The following is a 20420-nucleotide window of genomic DNA, read 5'->3' on the forward strand; positions in this document are numbered from 1 at the left end:
TTGCAAAAGTTTGCTATTAAAGTGCTTAGCCTCACTTGTAGTGCTTCTAGTTGTGAGCGCAATTAGAGTGTATTTGAGCAAGTATATAATAAATATAAATGTTTAATACTATTAATATGTTACTTTTATAAATAGAAAATATTCTTTGCTATTTTATTATATTTATTGTGATTTTTAACATTTTGTAGATTCACAGCAAAAAAAAGGAATAAGCTAGCTCAGCAGCGCTTAACTGATTTGGTATTTGTGAAATATAATCGTGCATTAAAACTTCAGTATGATGCACGTGATAAGATTGACCCCATCTCTTTGACAGATATTGATGATAGTAATGAATGGTTGATGGGTAAAATGGATGGAGAAAGTGATAATGAAGAAGATAAGTTGATTTTTGAAGGTGATGACTTGACATGGAATGTCGTTGCTAGGGCTAGTGGAGCTAAAGAGCCTGAATATTGTACTAGAGGAAAAAATATTGCATCATGACCTCTAGTTCACATGCTAGGCCTAAATAAGTCGAGAAGGGAAATACATCTTCCTCTATGAGACACTCATCTCTAAGACTTAGAGATGAAGAAGAAGAAGAAGAAGAAGAAGAAATTGAATTTGAAGAAGATGATGATAAAAAAGAAGAAGAATACAATGAGGATGATCTGGAGCTTGATGATTAATTTGACTTATTACGCTTGTTTTGATGAACTTTGTTAGTTTAAATTAGAAAGTTGAAACTTGAAAGTTTGAAACTTTTATTAATTTTATCATGGTGTTGTTTTGCTTGTCATATTTGATATTGATGTGTGTGGAATATTAATAGTTATCATATTTGACATATTATATGAGTATGTCAATAGTTTAGTCATCAACCTCGTGTTCAAGAGGCGCGCTCCTCGGGAGCGCCTCGGGCTCTAGGAGCCCTTTGCACCTCGGTGCGCCTAACGCCTCTAACAACTGTGACTGTAGAGGGCAATGATCTCCTGCTAAGAAACTGAAAGCTAGAAAACAACTACCCTTGCTAGGCAAAAACAAAGATCAGAGACAGTACAGAGATAGTTGCAGTGGTCTTGGACTTCCTCAATGTCGTATTGGGTAGCATGGCAGATGCATTCCCCATAGCGAGGTTGCGGTCGAGGTCCGACCTCCCGAGGTCGCGGGTGATGTCCAACCTCGTGACCTCGCCATGAGTTTTGGCCTTACGACCTCACTACAAGGTCGCCGCCGAGGCACTTGTGAGTCGCGACCTCGTTGTGGTCGGTCGGCTTGGCTTTCCTTCTCCTTGTTTACTTTTTATCCTACTTCTTTTCGTTCCCCTTCCCTAAGGATATGTTTCCATGATGAATTCCTTTCCCTTCTTTATCCGCACATCCAAGTAAACATAGCATTAGGGAATAAGTTCGTCCCACCTAGGAGGTCATTTGGTACCATGATTTACCACCCTTCCACATGCCTTGGGGTGAGCCGTGGAGGGGAGCCTAGGATGAACGTTATCATTTTTTACCACATAGAACACAAACGTGTTTGGAATCTATGTTCATCTAAATTAATCCTTGCACTAGCAACAACTTTATTTTTGCAAGTTGAGAATCATCAAACTAAGATTGAATATTTATTGTAATCTTTTTCATCCAAATGAGAAATAATTAAATATTTATTTTCAAATTCAAGTAAAAAATATATTGTAACTATTTTATTGATGTTGCTTACTTGTCAAGTCATCGTTGTCATTTGACAAAGTACAAAGACTAATATCTATTTAACTTTTCTACACTATTTTTCTCAATTTTTGTTAATAACAACTTTAAAAGCCTAAAACATCTAAATAAAGTTGTTATTTAATTTAATTAGGCTAAAAAGGAGAAATGAAATTATTGCAACTTATTTTGACTTCCTTTCTTTTGGTAAGAATTTTTGTTTGTAAGAAAAGAAAAATCCATTCACTAATTGTCGCCTTTATAAGAAAACTAAATGTCAAAGCCGATAATGGCCGCCTCCACAAAGTAGCAGATAGGGTCGGAGCTCCCCTTCTCCTCTAGTAACAATGAGGAAGCCTCATTAGTGTTGATGTCGAGGTTGATGTCTAGGATCACCTCCAATTAGTTGTTGAACCAATTGTTCCCCACCATGTTTTAAAATTATAAAACATAAATATGCAAAAATTATATATTTAATTGATATATATATATATATATATATATATATATATATATATATATATATATATATATATGCTGCAGACATTACTGTACTCACTTCGTCCATGCCCATGTATTTTTTATTTTTTTTTAAATCCCCGGTTATGCAAATCAAATTTTGTCTTTAGGGTTTAGGTATTGAGTTATAGTATTAAGCACAAAAAAATTTCAAATTGAAAAAATATTATATATATCCCATAATTTTTAGAATTTCAAACATACTCCTAAAGGAAGTAATTCATTGGATTATTCTTAAATTCCTGAGTTTTTCTCAATTACACTCTTTCATTGTCATCAATTCCTCCAATCTCTCTCGCTCCCTCCATCATCATCCCATATTGCTATGCCTAATCTTGCCTCTTCTGTCTCCACATTATGTCCTATGTTCTAGCACATTGCCACCACCCAATTAGCTCATCCAACATATGCTTATATCGCCTCATGCACCAACGTGAGTTTGTCGAGATCCTTCATCTCATTGAGTTCATAGCCACTGAAGAAGAGGTCCTCGATATCATCCCCCACACTAGCCGCATCAACAGCTTCAACTACCATGGCCTCCTAGGAAAGGTATAACTTGCAAGATGAGAAAAGGAAGAAGAGCACATTGCTCAGTTTCACCATCCCTTTAACCCCTCTTTCTTCCCCTTGGGCGAAGTCATGGCACTGAGCTATTATGCATGTTAGTCAACAGGAAAAACAAAATGTTTTGCCTATGCTAACCGACACACACACAAACAAAAAACTTTATGCCATGATCACCACAAAAGCTTAGATTAGCAAGCCAAGATTGATGCAAAACTAGCATAAATTTATCATGGAGTGACAAACTACTTAGAAAAGCACTCTACAAACCATTGTTCTTTGTAGCACTTGTAAACATTGTAACCTAGTAGATGATGTATAAACCCGTGTGATATCTATCATGACTGGATAAAAATCTTAGATGTATTCTATGGAGGTACATCACTGTGAACATTTTGTCTCCTTGTCTACAGATGCCTGAAGTAGTTCCATAATACCAAAATATTCTTCAAAATAGACCTACCATTATCAGTAAGATATCCTTTTAGCCATACTGTCAGATCTTTACACCTACAAATTTTAGTGTAGGTTGTAAGTGTACTTAGTAAGTGATGTATATGAACCTCATCTTTTAAGTTTTTAAGCATCATCTTTCAAGTTGCAAATATACTAAGCGAGCTAACTTATCAATAGGCTCATTGAAATTTCTATTCAAATGAAAAAAAAAAATAAGCTCATGAATCAAATCTTGTGCATCGATTGGGTCACTTGATCATTGAATTAGTATTACATGATCTATTATAATTGCATATCCAACATCTTGCATTTGCTTGACATAGATAATATTGCATAAATTGTATTACAGAGGCACAGACTAGATCAACCAGCAAATCAATTTATTGATCTTTCAAGTTTTTACTTGAGATGTAAAGTTGCATCAATTTATAACATAAGTTGTTTAGCTACATCACACAATTCACTTGTATGACTCAATTCTTTCACATTTCAATAAGCGGTTGATGCTGATGCCAAATTTGGGAGAATGGCAACACCAACTTACTTTTACGTAACAAAGCATGTTTCAAACATGATCTCCTACATTCACAGGAGATCAAGCAGTGGGCTGAGGTTTGCCATTATCTTTCCAATTGCGTGGCCAAGCACCATAATCAACAGCTGGCCAACACATACTTCTTTGCCCTCAAAGGAGAATTAAGCTTCAGTCTAAATATAGCATATTGTCATTGACCCAGGGGCCTTTTCTGTCATTTGACAATGTTCATGAAGGCCAAATATGAAATTAAACTACCCAATTAACTCTTTTCCTACTGAAGAAACTTGCTGTATAACAAGAACAAATTCCAATTAGGGTATGTTGAAGAGAATTGTCAAAAAGAAAAAACATTATAGAGAAGTAAAATGACCAAAACTCGCACTCTTGGTGGCATTCTGATAGTGATTTGCCTCCAGGTATTTAGCAGTGGCGTTCAAAGAGTAGATGTTACTTACAGTTTTCATTGTTGGCAGCAGATTGCAGCTGAATCTTCTCCAATAGTTTCATGAAAACCAGGTACATAAACCAATAGACCATGCAGTAATCATAAGGCGAATACAACTCTAGTTCAAAGCCCAACGTAAGAAATCGAGAAGCAATCCAGTAGGTCCTCTCCTCTGTCCATCTAAGGAGATGCTTCGAAACTTTCGTGCTCATGTTCTGAAAATCAGTTTAACATCTACTGAAATGTGTAATCGACAGGATAATCAATAAAGATTTGTTCTCAAGAAATATTAAAAATACAATGTACCTCATCAACCATGACATTTAATGTCTCTCCAATCTCTCTTTTGAAGGCTATCTCCAACTGTGGGAGAAAATCTGTTTTATCAGTATCGTTATTTCCTCCTCGAATGAGTTGTGCAATAAGAATTTACATAGTATAAATCAGTATGTTAAGAAATTCCAATTAATCTGAACATTGATAATTGAATAATGAAAGACAAGTTAAGGCTGAATCTAAAAACAAAAAAAAAAACTTGTAAACTAGTATGGCCACTGGAAAGTATAAATCTCAGTGTGGTCACATTACAGAGGAGTTTACAAGGTCCATACTTGGTTTGCTTAGGTGCTTAGACCATTAGGCAGCACAAACTGCCAAAAGAGACCACACATTACATATGCTTGGTCGGCTTGTTAGAACATTAATGTGAGTATAGTTAACTTATTAATTAATAAGTTTAAATTAAGAATAAAAGAAAACTTATCTTGTATAACAATCAAATGTGATTAACATATATTATTTAGTACGAACATATTATCACTTTATATATTAGAGAAGGCAGGATAATCTTTATATATAGTTTATTAAATATATAGTTTAAACAAAAATGAATACTATTGATGCCTTACTTATGACAGCAGTTTCCTGCTGCATCTATATGCTAGATAAATGTTATCTATCACCTTATACATGACTAAGTTGTTAAATAACATTTCTAGTTAACCCCTTACACAATTCATATGAGGTATGTGAGCTCCGACACACTTGATTAAAAAATCTAAAAATATTTATATTGCTAAATGACTAACATATACCTAACAAACTTTATTAGTAACATGCACATAACTATATCTAAATGTTTAACAATTACAAAAATGAATCAAACCAATTTTTTCCTTTTCACTGGGTGTATGGTCTTCCTAGCTCACATAACACTTGCCTAGTCTTCGTAGGTGCTCAGCTGACCATCCTAGGTCCACACTTGGTTTACCTAGGTGGTGAGATTGTTAGGCAGCACAAATTGTCAAAAGAGACCACACATTACATATGCTCGGTCGGCTTGTTAGAACATTAATGTGGTATAGTTAACTCATTAATTAATAAGTTTAAATTAAGAATAAAAGAAAAATTATCTTGTATAACAATCAAATGTGATTAATATATATTTAGTACGAATATATTATCACTTTATATATTAGAGAAGGGAAGATAATCTTTATTTGTAGAAACGAGAAAAAAAATGAAGAATAACTAGTCCACCCATTATGATTTATTCCATCATTCTTGAAGAAATAAATAAAAGATGATTACCTTAAATTAGAAACATAAGAAACACATTATCTGTAAACTAAAGGAAAATTTCATTATTATGGGAGAAAATAAAGGTAACAGAAAATTTCTGAAACCAACTACAAATTACAATCCTTTAAATCAGGGATCTCTTGAAAATCCTTCAGTGGATCTGTCAATTATCTATCACTTCCCTCAAGATATTCACCGTTTGTAGCTTATTGATGAATAATCTTGACAGGTTTTAACATGTTTGTCTCTTGACTAGCTGTAGGAATATAAAAAAGCTGTAATCCTACTTCAATTTCCTCCATAAATCCTAATCAATTACATGTTTCATCCTCTCATGTTGAATACAATTATTAAACAATGCTTATAAAATTTTATTGGACAAGCAAGTGGCAATTGTAAGTCTTTCATCAATCTCTACCAAGGTTTGAAAATTACTTCGGTCTATCAACATGTGTGAAACTTTTCATTCCATGTGCTAACCAAATGAAACCTACTCAAGAATGTGATATGAAGAAAGAGATTCCATCACTCCACGTATGACTTTCACATGCATGACAATTTCTGAGTGATTTTCAGAAGCAATGGCAACTTCTACGAATGATCATGAGCACGGGAACTAGAAATTTTTTGACAAGATAAGCCAATTCTTACTCTTCTCCCTTTACTCCTTTACTCCTTTTCCCAATTTTGTACTCCTTGATACCCTCCAACATCACATGTCAGCATCCCAGTATGGTACCGACATTGTATCTTTTTGTATGTGAACCAAAACTTTAGCATGGAAATGATGTTTCAAATCTTGATCTCTACAACCAAATTAATTCACAAATTCCCTAGGCAATGTCTCTGAAATCTGCTTCTCCATTTTTGCATGCTACAACTTTTTTTTTTACTTCTGTAAGTGATCAAATTTCCCTGTAGCTGATCAACTATCAGCAATGCACATGGCCTACTCTGAATATGCAAATCAACCCTCTTGCTTTTAATTTTTGAAGAACATCAAACTTTTCCAAGAGTTTTTTTAGATATTTAAGAATAAAGTGCATGGTATAAGTGTTGCTGAGTGGGTGACTACATGAATTGACTTGTAACATTTACCACAAAGACAATATCAGGCAGTAAGAGAAAGATAATCAACTTTATCAACTAGCTGCTAGTATCTCCCCTTATCAACCAAGAGTCATTATCATCCTCCCCCCATTTCAAGTATCCTGATTTTTTGCACAAGGCGAAGGGTATACTCTCTTTAGGAAATAAAAATACCCTGCTAGCTCTTAGCTGCTTCCATTCCCAAGATGTACCTCATGTTTCCAAAGTCTTTAACCCAATTTTGATTTAGTTAGACAATTTCATGGATATCATCTCCTGTAATTAGAATGTTGACCATTCATATAACTGTAGATCTCTCACAATTAGTTGAATGCTTTTATAAAAAAAGTGTGATATGTTTGTCCTTGTACACGAACCAAGCAAGAGCAGTGTTGAAGCTCTTGAACTAGGTTCTAGGTGACTTCTTCGGTGCAGTGAGATTTCAGCCTGCACACCTTTCTAATATCTTACCCTTTCTCAAAACCTGGTGGAGTCCCCATATAGATTTCTTCCTCAAGTTCACTATTGAGAGGCATTTCTGATATCAAGGAAATAATTCCCAATCCAAGTTGACAGCAACAAAGAGTAACACTCTTATGGAATTTATATTTACCGCAAGGGAAAACTCTAGTTAATCTTTATCCCAAAAGTTTTTGGAAACCCATAAGCTACCAATTCTGCCTTGTATCTATCAATACTTCTATTACTATTAGATTTATATTGGACAGCAAATATCCATTTGCACACCACTTGTTCTCACATATAGCTCAATGTCCATGTACTATTTCCAACCATCATCTTTATTTCTTTGATAACAACTTCTTTCCACTTGGGGTCTTTCAAGAAATCATGAATGTCTTTGGAACTTCCACACTATCCACCACTGCAGTAAAGGCCCCAAACTGTGTAAACAATCCAGAAAACATTAAGTAATTAGGTATTCGGCACTTGACACAGGATCCAAGTCTTTTTCAGAAAGAAATGAGAATATCCAAGCTATCATTTTTACCTGATTCTCTTGGAGGACAAACCTCTAGTTTCAACGATTGGTCATGCCTTCGATCAAGATTCCTTGGCCTTGTAGAATATACCAGAATTTGTTTTCAAGTACATGATTCTCTCCCTTGATGAGTCACCATTGGTTGAAATAATCAGGATGCTGTAGTTACAGAAGAGAGCCCCATAGGTCATCAGACCAAAGTTCTATAGAGATGGTGATGCAGGTTTGGAAATCAGGGATCAATTTAGAAAAATCTTTTTTAAAATTATATAATTTTTAAGAGTCGATAAAAGTTGAGTATTCTCTTTAGAGATAACTCAGTCAGATTTGTTATAATTTTTAAAACTATAAGTTAGACTTTTTAAGATGATTAGCACTTATTTTGGATCAATAAAAAGAGTAAAACCCTTTTTGATTATCTTCAAGTTCAATAAAATTGTACCTCTTCGATGAATTGAATTATTTGAGTTTCTACAATGTGATGTTACGTGTTGTACCAATTGTTCTTAATTAGGTCACCATTAAATTAATGAGTCATACCATAAAAATTTGATAGAGTGATAGAAAATAATATTAAACAAACCAAGGTCAATGAAAATTAATTTGGATTCTTGCTAGGAAAGATGAAGTTATACATCTCATACAACTAACTAAAAAGTTATGAGAAAAAAAAAAAAGCAAGACTACCACATGATATTTATTGACCTAGCAAAAGGTCTTGAAAGAAATTATGTTGAGAATTCTAGAAAAGAAAACAATTAGCATAGTGTATATTGAAAGAATTAAAAATATGTATGAGGATGAAGTAATAAGAATGAGATGGATTAATTTAAGACTTTTATGTAAAGATAAGATTAATTAAGGATCAACTATAAGTTTAAATTTTTTTACACTAGTTATGGATGAATTTATTAGACACATCCAAGACATATTACCATGGTGCATGCCACAATGTTGTTTGCATGTGACATTATTTTAGTCGACATGTGAAATTGTATATGCTAAGCTTGAATCTTGATGGGCAATTCTAGAAGTAAAAAGATCTGCGCTTAGTAGAGTAAAAATAAAACATATAGAATTTAAGTTTAGTATTAAACGAAGCAAGATAATTATTAAGCTATGAGATGATGAGTTACTGCAACTAAGAGGTTTAAGTATGATCGTTTTTGTAAAAGGATGGAAAGGTTGATAGGGATGTGTTATATAGGATACTAAAATGGAAGAGGATGTCATGTGTTATTTGTGATAGTAATTTAAAGCTTAAAGGAAAATTTTATAAAATGACAATTAGACCTACTATGTTATATAGAGCTAAATATTAGACTATAAAACGAGAACACGAGCAAAAGATGAGAGCCACAAAGATGAGAATGTTAAGGTGAATGTGTAGATATACAACAATGGAAAGGATAAAAATAAGAATATTAGAGAGAGTCAAGATTGCACTTATTGAAGGAAAACTCTTAGAGGCATGTTTAAAATAGTATGACACATATTTAGGCGTTTAATAAATGCACCAGTTAGACGAGATAGGATCATGACAAATATGCATATTAATAGAAAAAGACCAAAAAGATTTAATTAGCAATAATAAAGCAGGATAAAATTCATTTAAATATAAATGATATAGTAGGGGATCGAGTCCAATGGCATAGAAGGATCTATATAACCGATCTCATTTAGTGGGATAAAGACTTTATTGTCATTGTATTTAATAAATTACTACACATTCATGTGGTGCACCCTTAGGGATATTCAATGCAATTTTGATGCAATGATGGATATTGTCCGAGCAAGAAAGGTATGTTTTATATAAGAATGAAAGTCTTCAAGTCATGACAATCATGATCTAAAGGCCTTACCTATAATAAGGAGTTTCCTACATTTCACTATCCAATAAATTGGCAAATCCTTTCTACTATTAGACGAATTGCCTTTGCACCCAATCCCTCCATGAGTAGCCATTCCCTATGCTACCTCCCAGGAAATGTCACTTACTTTCCCTGAAGAATGTTGGCTACACTCCTTGCTCGCCACCACCCTAATAAATTGAGGGCACGTTCATGACAAATTGCTCCACGCCTAATCATCACTAGCAACAATTCCCTACGCTACCTCCTAGTTGATATTACCTACTTAAGATTATTGTCTCCACCACTTCCCTCAAAACATCTAGCTGCTAACTCTAGCCACCCTCTTGGTGCATGTTGTGACACCCTTTTCAAGAAAGCCAACATCGTATGAGTTCAGTTTAATAACTCACCTACTTCTCCCTATCGTTGCAGACTAAAGAAACCACATCACTTCTAGGTGCAAGATCAAGAGGAAAAACAACCACCTTTATTTGGAGTTCATAGTCATGGCACTTGTTGCATGGACACAACCTTCTCTCCACATATTTGCAAGGTTTAAAAAGGCGCTACTTCTATAACTTTGTCACCAATAAAGAAGGCAACCACAACCACCAATAAAGAAGCCCAATTCTCTTGAATAGTTTTTATAGCAAGTAATTAAAATGGTTTCATTAGTATAGATTTTAAGTTGTTGGCTCCACATCAAGTTAAATTTCATCCAAGAAGTGGATTTGGTCCATTGTAAAATTTTATTGGATCAGATGCAACGAGATGGGATGTTGTTCTAAGCCTATTAAAAAAATTAACTTGTAAGAATAATTCTGCACAACAAATTAATAAAATACAACCATAGGTATCAGATCTAATACTAAGTAGATTGTAAAATTAGCATGATCAAGTGCAACCACTCCAAAGTTCAAACCTCATGGCAATCTCAACATCACATGGCTAGCATCTTAGTATTATAGATTGGAGGTTGGAGGAAGATTAAACAAATGAATGAGACATTATCTTTGTTGAGCGGTATTGATTTTTAATAATTTACTGGAACGATATGCTCCAATCATTCCACATGACACGGTATGAGATTTCAATCCATATTTTATTTAATTAGTAAATTTAAATTTTCTGCATTTAAATAATTTTGTCACTAATGTTTCTTATCTTAATACATTATTATACAAAAATCCAAAAAAAACACCTTTATATAGGATTTCTTTATTTTATTTAATTCACTGTCCATAAAAACAATCATCATAAGCATTATTACTTGATAATATGCTTAGTTCGGCATGATAAGAGGAAACACCGACTACTACAAGTACTAAATAGATAAGAGATGTATATTTTAGACACTAGACTCATATAAAGGATGAACTCTAAAGCAAATCCAAAGTCTAGAAACCCTAAATCATTTTAATGAACATTATCCTTCATGCATATATAGTTAATAGAAACTCTCAATCTCTCATTAACTATAACATTACCCTAAGTCTAGAGAAAAAATAAGTTAGTTTTTAAAAATGATAATTGATACAAACCTAGACATGCTAGGGAGGCCCCTAATTTTGACCAAATAATAAACCCTATTACATTTCTTGATTTGATTGGTTAATAATCAACTATCAAGGCATAAAGTATGATTTGACGCTTCTTATGCTTTCTTGTATGTTGTCTAATATCTGTTTCTTATTTTAGCTTCAATTTCGTCCTTTTCCTCCATTGCAGCCTGCCTTCTCAAATCAATCCTCGAGCGAACCATCACGAAATAGCCTATGCTTCCATGGCATCCAAATCTAACTCTTCTTTTTTTCTCAGAGATTTCTTTTTCTTTGTCTAAATCTTTTTTTAGAGATTTCTCTAAAATCTAAAGGGAAGTTCTACAAAACTACAAAACGACAAGTAGATCGGCTATGCTATATAGCACTGAATGTTGGATAATGACTTGAACACATGAGAAGATGAAAGTTACAGAGATGAGAATGTTAAGGTGGATGTGTGGACATATGAGAATGGACAGCATAAGAAATGAGAGCATTAGAGAGAAAATTGGTGTTGTATATATTGAGGGAAAACTCAAAGAGACACATTATGTTGGTGCGGGAAGCATCCGACGATCGACCGTTGTTTTGATAATGGCAAAGGAATTCAAAGTTAAGTTGTTTTGTGATCTAATGCACTTGATTGAGTGTTTCAGGAAAGTCCTAGCTGCGGTTAAGCAGGTGGAAAACCCTAGGGGTGGTAACCCTAGGTCATAGAGGGTGGTAACCCTATGCGGAAAGTCTTGGCGGGTCGAGAGCTTCAGGCAAAAGCCCTAGGGGGGGGGGGAGGATAACCCTAGGTGGAAAGTCCTAGTGTCGCGAACCAGGTGAAAGACTGGACCAGCCGGGAAGCGGAAGTCCAGAAGCTTCGAACGTTGAGCAAAAGTCCAGTCGATCTGGAGGATCGCACTGGCAACAGGTAAATCTCCTAAGTGGAGTAGGTGAGAACGCGTTCCCCGTAGAGGGAACAGTAGGCGTCGGGTCGACCTAAGGTTTCCGGTTGGAAATCCGAAGTCAGACCCGAACAGTCCGACGACTGTCAAGTTTATCTATAACATTATTACTGTGCTAACTTTGTTTTGCAGGGTTTGTGTTTGGGACTAACACAATTTGCAGGAATAAAGGAGCAACTCAAACCTCGGATGAACAGTGTCCGAGGCGCCTCCATGGGGCTTGGAGGCGCTTCGAGTGCTAGCCGAAGCCAGCTGTCCAGAAGAGCTGGAGGCGCCTTGGACCAAGCGTTGGAGGCGCCTTGAAGCAGCTTGGAGGCGCCTTCAGAGGGATGAGGTGTGACCAGCCCGTGCGACTCAGCGGCCTGGAGGCGCCTCGGACAGGCTTGGAGGCGCCTCCAGCACAGTTTAAAAGGGGACTTCGACCAGCAGCTCTTAACAACTTTTGCACAATGATTTCCAAGCCTTCTTTCTTCAACGTGCTGCTTCAAAAGACGCCCAGAAGTGCTATTACAAGATCCTGACGACCCGAAGCTCCGAAATACTGTTCTTGTCGTCGGTATAATTAGTCTTATTGTTGCTTTCACTTCAATTGTACTTCAAAGCTGTAATTCTTCTTGCGATACTATAGTTGTTGCCCACCGAAAGCGGTCAACGACCGCGGGCCTTCGAGTAGGAGTCGAGATAGGCTCCGAACGAAGTAACCTCTCGTGTCTTCTGTGTGTTTGTGCATTTTACTATTTCCGCTGCTTTATTACTTGTGTTTTACGAAATCGACTGTGAAAGCCACGAGCACTATTCACCCCCCCCCCCCACTCTAGCGCTTTCGATCCAACACATTAAAGATGATACGAACATATACTTAGATGGTCAATAAATGTCTCAATTAGACGATGTGAAACTATGACAAATATGCACATCAAACGAAGAAGACCAAAAAAAGACTTGATTAGTAATAATAAAACAAGATAAAATTTATTTAAATATAGATGATAATATAATAGGAGATAGAACACCATAGCATAGAAGAATCCATATATCCGACCTCACCTTGTGGGATAAGGCTTGGTTGTTATTGTAGTATTTCTTTTTCTTAGTCTTCCTAAACTGAAGCAATTCTTCAAGAGTATAATAATCTGATGTAATATTTACTGAGCTCCCAGATCTTCAAAGCTTTTCTAGAAAGAGCCACCACCTTCGATGTCGAACTATCGAAGAGACAAGAGCCGAAGAGGTGTTTTACTCGAGCATTGAAGCTATCGTCCTCCCTATTGAAACCTAATCGTCCCTGGAATAAAGTTTGAGTGTAACCAGAGAAAAGGAAGTGACTCTTCATCTTCTTCATATTCTCCTAGGGATCTTAGCTTTGCCTTGTCTGTCCCATGAGAGTTGCAACTACTCCAACCATGCAAATGCTCGACCCTTGAGTTTAATGATAACCAATTTTGCTTTCGTATGATCGGATACTTTCTCATAATCACAAATCTTCTCCACTTCATTAATGCAATCAATGAATTACTCGGTCTGTAGCGCACGTAGCGCACTAGAAAACACAAGATGGAAACCCGATCTTCATACTATTCATCTCGACCATGGATTTCGCGATTACGATAGGAGTCTTAGTGATAGGGAATGCTAATCACTAGAGTTCATAGTTGTTATGCCTCTTGATGGTGTTCTTGGCATCTGTGTTAATCATAAGAGGCAAGTATTTGTGTATTCTAATTGTCCAGCATGACTATTCGGAATAATTTTTACATGTGATAAGTAGAGGTGTAGAGTATCCATTGGGGATATTGATGTCAAAGTATCAGCGTGTGATATCGGAAGTGAAGGGGGCAAATGCAGGGCTGAAGGATAAGAGTCATGGATATATATGGGGATTTTACCTTGTCATCTTCTTCTTAGATTATGGTCTCAGTCTTCTTCCATTTGTGGAGGAAATCATGGTTGCATGGACCCCTTCATTTGGGAAGGTATTTGGCCCTATTTGGACATGGTGAATGTTGTAGGCTTGTGGCACCTCTGGTCAAAGGATTCATAGCATGGTTTAGGCAATGTCTTCTCTTATTCTGATAAGGACGTTGGATTAGTCATTAGTATTGAGCACCAACTAGTGCTTCTTCTTCCTGGGTCTCGCATAGGCCTGGAGTTCTGGACCAACTTATCAGTAATTGTTGAAATTCTTATCAATAGCTAAACTTGGAAGGTCAATCTCTTTGGTGATGAAGAATGAAACTGTTGCTTTGCAGGACAATGGATTGTCTCGATGGCCTTGCACGTCTCATGATTGTTTCCGATCTTGATCACACCATGGTATGGTATATAATCAACCTATTGGCAATGTAATTTAGAACTTTATCATTCTGCTGCTACCAGAGTTGAATGAATTTGTGCTTGCAGGTTGATCATCATGACTCAGAGAACACATCATTGCTTAGGTTCAATGCTCTGTGGGAGTCACTTTATCGCCATGATTCTCTCCTGGTTTTCTCAACTGGGAGGTCGCCTACACTTTACAAACAGCTGAGGAAGGAAAAACCAATGTTGACTCCTGATATAACAATCATGTCTGTTGGCTCTGAGATCACTTATGGCAATTTGATGGTGCCTGACAATGGTTGGGTAGATCTTCTCAATCAAAATTGGGATAAGAGCGTCATTCTTGAAGAAACATCCAAGTTTCCCCAGCTGACTGCTCAGGTGATCTTCAAAATTTTCATTGTGACATTAATTATTGCCATTCTGCTGTGCATGAATTACACAGATGATAGGTCCTCTTTCATATGCTGTATCATGCAGGCTGCAACTGAGCAGCGACCACACAAGATTAGCTATTATGTTGACAAGGAGCATGCTCAGGAAGTAATAAGGTCTCTTTCAGATGCTTTCCAGAGACGTGGGGTAAGATTAGCAACTACAATTTGGTTTTGAATGCTTTTTCTCTTGTAACTAATCTAACCAGATCATGCTTCTATCTGATTTACTGTCCCTTTTCATACATTTTCAAACAGCTAGATGTAAAAATAATCTACAGTGGAGGTATGGATCTTGATATATTGCCACAAGGTGCTGGCAAGGGCCAAGCTCTTGCTTATTTGCTCTCAAAGTTCAAGGCTGAAAGCAAACTACCTGTTAATACACTTGTCTGTGGTGATTCTGGGAATGATGCAGAGCTGTTCAGCATTCCAGATGTTTATGGTGTCATGGTGAGTTTTATAATAAAAATCCATGAATTACTTTGCATGTTGGTAGTGTACTTAGTTAAACTTTTTTTTTTTTTTGCCTTCTTGAATTTCAGGTCAGCAATGCCCAGGAGGAATTACTGCAGTGGCATGCTGAAAACGCAAAAGATAACAAGAAGATAATTCATGCAACCCAAAGATGTGCAGCTGGTATTATTGAAGCTATTGGCCATTTTGGGCTTGGTCCTAATGCATCTCCAAGAGATGGTTTGGATCTCTTATCTTGCAAGACAGATAACAGTACCCCAGCAAACATAGTAGTAAATTTTTTTATTGCATATGAAAGGTGGCTCCGAGCTGAAGTGGAAAAATCTGAATCCTTCATCCAAAGTTTGAAGGGCATACTTGTAAGCACATCTTCCATTCATCAGTTTTTACAGTTTATCTGACACAGGGGTATATGAGTTTGTCTATATAAACTTTATGATCTTTAAGATATTCTAGTTTTAACTCATCTTTCAAAAAGATAGCTGGAGAAGAATTACAAAATTCTTGCAAATTGACATCTAAAACTCATCTTATTTTCATCTCCAAGAAAAAAAGAGGATAATATTTAATACTGCAATGATTTTGTGCATAAACATCAATGTAATTCTTTCTAATTTATATGACACATGGATACATTTTGAGTTCATATGTGCTGATTAGTTCTTTTATTTGTCTGGTAGGAACCAACTGGATCTATGAGCACATCGTCATCATGGTCAGACAAGAGAAATGAGTATCTCTCAGGCTGACGACGTACCCTATCAGACCGGCGAAGAGGTATGTCTATTTGAACTGGTTGTTGTTCCTCAACTCCTTGTGGAACAACATCATCCATAACACTTTGTGGTTCCAGTTCAACTTCCATCGAGGCATCAGTGTTATTGTTTGCATCTTGAACTTCTTCAAGATTGAACGTGCTCCTACTAGTCTTTCTAGAAACAAAGTCCCTTTCTAGAAAGACCCCAGTCTTTGCCGCAACTACCTTGTGCAGACTGGGAATGTAGAAGTAATATCCCTTAGTTTCCTTGGGATATCTAATAATGTAGCACTTGTCGGATTTGGGTCCCAATTTGTCAGAGACTTGACGTAGGGATCCATGCCTCACAACCCCAAATCCTCATGAAAGACACCTGGGCATCTCTTCCAGTCCATATCCTATATGGTGTCTTTATCACGGCCTTGGATGGAACTCGGTTGAGTATAAAAGCTGCCGTGTCTAGAGCATAGCCCCAAAGGTATGTCGGAAGATCTGTGTGACTCATCATAGATCGTACCATATCTAATAGGGTACGATTCCTCCTTTCGGATACACCATTCCACTGTGGTGTTCCAGGAGGAGTGAGCTGGGATAGAATCCCACACTCAGCTAGGTAGTCACGAAACTCATGGATGCAAAGTTAAGATAAGGAAACTTATGACCTTTAACATCTTGCACCACTAGATGCTAAGTTCTTGCGACTTGTATCTGTAGATCTTCAAGTATCTTATCTTGGGTGCTACGATCCCAGTGCAAGACTTCCTCAGCCGAAACTTGTCACGATCAGGACGACTATCCATGGGATCTAAAGGCTTTGTTACCAAATGCCAGACAGAAAAGCGATGATTCTGGAGGTGGAATTTCATAAAGGAATTTTAGAGAAAACAAGAAATCATCCAAATGTAAAGAAGTTGTCTCTAGATTTAGCTGAAATAAATTGATTCAAAATCAAAAGATAATGTCTAACATCAACCCAACAAATGTTCAACAAACCCAAACCCCTAAGATGCAAAAGAAAAAAAAATTAACTAACAAAAAAGAAAGGAAAAAAATATTAACAAACTCAAAACCCTAAAAACCCTAAATGGACTCAAAATCCTAAAATGCAAAATACAAAAATAATTCTAAAAAAAAAGGTAATCTTTGAAGCCTCCTGCATCAACACCACTAACCCCACAAATCATGTTCCTCTTCCTTTCTGAACAACAAAAGCAATTAACTCCACCTCTCCACCACAACGCGATGAAATTCAAAACTCCCCTCCCTCTTCTTATAGACATCAAACTCCCTCGTTCTTAACTTACAATGCCATCAATGTCTCATTGTCAATTAAGAACAACATGAGGTAGGCAATCTTGTCCTATCTTTTCTTCCTCTAGCTCTCATAGATGAATCTGATTGCTTCAACCTGTTTGGCAAATCCATCTCAATTGTAGATGTTGGTGCAGGAAGTACCATAATCAAACCTATATTTTGATATTGTCAAAGGTTCAAGTTAAGTCTTGTTGTTATGAATTGATCCATGGATGCTCAACTCGAAAAGTCCTAGTAGGTCAGTTGGACCCGATACTAGGCAAGGGAAGTCTCAACAAATCGTGGAACCAAGCAGGAAGTCCAGATAGTCAAGTGGACCTGACATCTAACGGGTGGACTCGGTTTGGATGACCTAATATCGAGTCAAGGGAAGCACTAACAGCCGATCCGATGCTAAGCGGTTAAGTGCACACAGGTCTAGAGGACCCAATGTTTGACAGGTGAGTTGAGGTACTGTCTTGTTTATACATTAATATATTTGTCTAACTCTATTTTGCAGGAATACTATTATTATTGTATTTGTGCTAACTTTGTTTTACAGTTTAAAACTGAGCTCCAAGTTGACCAAGGTTTAGTTGACCGAACCATAGGATGGGTCGACCAATCAAGTAGAAATAGCAGAACTCGTAAACTTAGTAAACAAGTGGATTGATTGACCAATAATGAGGATCAATCGACTAACCCAAAATGGAAATTACAAATGATAAGATCGAATCTTCGCTGGAATGGTAATTCAGGGGGTCGGTCACCAATAGGCTTGATCAGTCGACCGAACAACGAAAATCACGGGATTAGCCGATTCGGATCAATGCAAAGAAGGAAGGCACGGAGTTCAGTCGACTGATAGAAGGATCAGTCGATCTAAAGGATCAAACGGCTTTTCGGTCGACCAAATGCTGCCTATAAAAGAAGCCCTCGAGCACCGAGCCAAACAACAACCCTCTCATCCGATCTACTTTGCTCTTATTGCGATTGTTCGTGCAACCTTCGACAAGTCTGCTCCGAGAAGTTCTCCAACAACTATGTTACATCTCTACTTAATTGTTGTTGGTAACTTTAATATTGTCTTACACTAATTCTTTAAAGATAGTAGGACTATTACTTTCATCATATCATACTTGTACGATCTTGCTTCTTCAAAATAACTAATATTAGTATCGTCTAACCAAAAAGGTCAAGATCGCAGGCCTTAGAATAGATTTTTAACGAACGAGATTCAACCCCCCCCCCCTCTCTCGTCTTACATGATCCAACAGTGGATACACGCATGAGGAGTACCTCCTAATTCCTAAAGAAGTCCACTAGCTTGATTTATCATTTTCATTATCTTATCCACCTATAATAAGGTTTATAACTTCATGCACTGTTTTTACAAAATGGTAGCACCACTTCTCTTTATATACTAAAACTACATGATGTTCCAATAACTACACTCCTCTTTCCAATTATTTCGATGTCCTAAACTTGTTTATTATATATATATATAAGGATAGGTTGGTGTGGTAAAAATGCCAAAAATTATTTGGTGGCCATTTTCAACACAAAAGTTACATATTTTGATGAATTTGAACACTATGCCTCGAGCACCCAAGTACACTTTGCCATAAATTTCTAACTAAAATAAATGCTTTAATATTTATACATAAAGTTTTTGGCCAAAACTCATTCATAAGTTATTTCAACACAAAAATATCCAGTTCACCTCGAAGCAACATGAGACTCCTAGGAAGTATTTGGCTTTTGGATTTCTTTTTTGGTTGAGCAAAATTCTTTATTATGGACTAACAATGTGATTGACTATTTTTAATTCAAAGAGAAATTTTTTATTGCCCCAAAAAGGCACCCAATATTCACTTTGAAGTATGCATTATGGTTTTCTAACTACAATGATATCATTGGGCCATCAAAGAAATTTTTTTTTTTTTGGCCTAAATTTCCTTCATAGAGCATTTCAACTCAATTTTCTAGGTATTCCGATCACTCTCACAAACCCTACTAATATAAATTTTTTTCTAAAATGAGCAAGTTTAGGTCATCAAAAACATTAGGAAAGAGAGATTTCGCTAGCAATTTTAGGAATGTCAAGAAATAAAGTACATGATTTGGACAAAAATATGGATCATGCAGTTGAAAATATAAAAGTGGAATTTCCATTTTCTTTTATAATAATCCACTTCATATAAGTCACTTTCATCATTATTTTTGTGTTTCAAGCTTAAATGTGAGAACGAGATAGATCCTAAATCTTTTTGAATACATAGTGACAGGTTATATTTAACATAAAGATGGATTAGTATGTGTCATCCCTTCTGGAGAGCATGGAATGAGTCCTTATCGTTGCCTCAAAATGCCTCTACATGATCTAAAGGTACAAGTAATAGTTTGATAATAATTGCTAACAAGATAGATTATTTTGCAATCATTACAAAAAATCATTAGCAGAACAGATGTTAACAAAGTAGACTATCTGTAATTACGAAAAAAAAATAGTACTTGTGTTGAGCATACAATACAATGGAAAATGTAAATAATTCCATGAAATGAAGGACTAAAGAATGCTAAGAGCGGAGGTTGAATCCAGAAAGAAAAGCAATAACAGCAAGGAGAGGAATTTAATGCTCATTAGTCATTAGGCATGAACCTGTAATGAAAGAACACTCCAGTCCTGTAATATTTTCCCAAGCTTGCGACGTTGCCATGCAGTGTTTGCACAAAGTATTTTAAGCAAATTGATAATCAACTGTATATTTGTAAAGAATAGAAAAAGTCATCAAAATTGAATGGAAGCAGTATGGAAGGATGTAAGAGGATTCACAGCACCAATGATGTTTTTATGGGCTCATATCTAAATATAGCCTCAACTATAACAATATAGGATTGTTTATAAAA

General features: G+C 36.1%; 2 protein-coding genes across 3 annotated transcripts in view; one reads left to right on the plus strand and one right to left on the minus strand.

Moving 5' to 3' along the window:
• Nucleotides 1-20420, minus strand: part of LOC122045543 (N-alpha-acetyltransferase 35, NatC auxiliary subunit-like) — a 64872-nt gene that overhangs the window by 11265 nt on the left and 33187 nt on the right. For both annotated transcript variants that reach the window (XM_042605809.1, XM_042605808.1), the window contains 3 exons: nt 20173-20271; nt 4520-4576; nt 4224-4428 (listed from right to left, as the gene is read on the minus strand). In XM_042605809.1, the coding sequence (XP_042461743.1) occupies nt 4224-4428; nt 4520-4576; nt 20173-20271 (361 nt within the window). The remainder of the gene's footprint in view (nt 1-4223; nt 4429-4519; nt 4577-20172; nt 20272-20420) is intronic.
• LOC122044937 (sucrose-phosphatase 2-like) lies at nt 14299-18106 on the plus strand. Its single transcript, XM_042604966.1, has 7 exons — nt 14299-14543; nt 14631-14930; nt 15030-15131; nt 15242-15436; nt 15529-15819; nt 16141-16175; nt 18073-18106. Exons 1-7 carry the CDS (start codon nt 14460-14462, stop codon nt 18104-18106), a joined length of 1041 nt encoding a protein of 346 aa, XP_042460900.1. The 5' UTR covers nt 14299-14459.

This window comes from Zingiber officinale, chromosome 2B (genome assembly GCF_018446385.1).
Source record: "Zingiber officinale cultivar Zhangliang chromosome 2B, Zo_v1.1, whole genome shotgun sequence".
Taxonomy (NCBI): domain Eukaryota; kingdom Viridiplantae; phylum Streptophyta; class Magnoliopsida; order Zingiberales; family Zingiberaceae; genus Zingiber; species Zingiber officinale.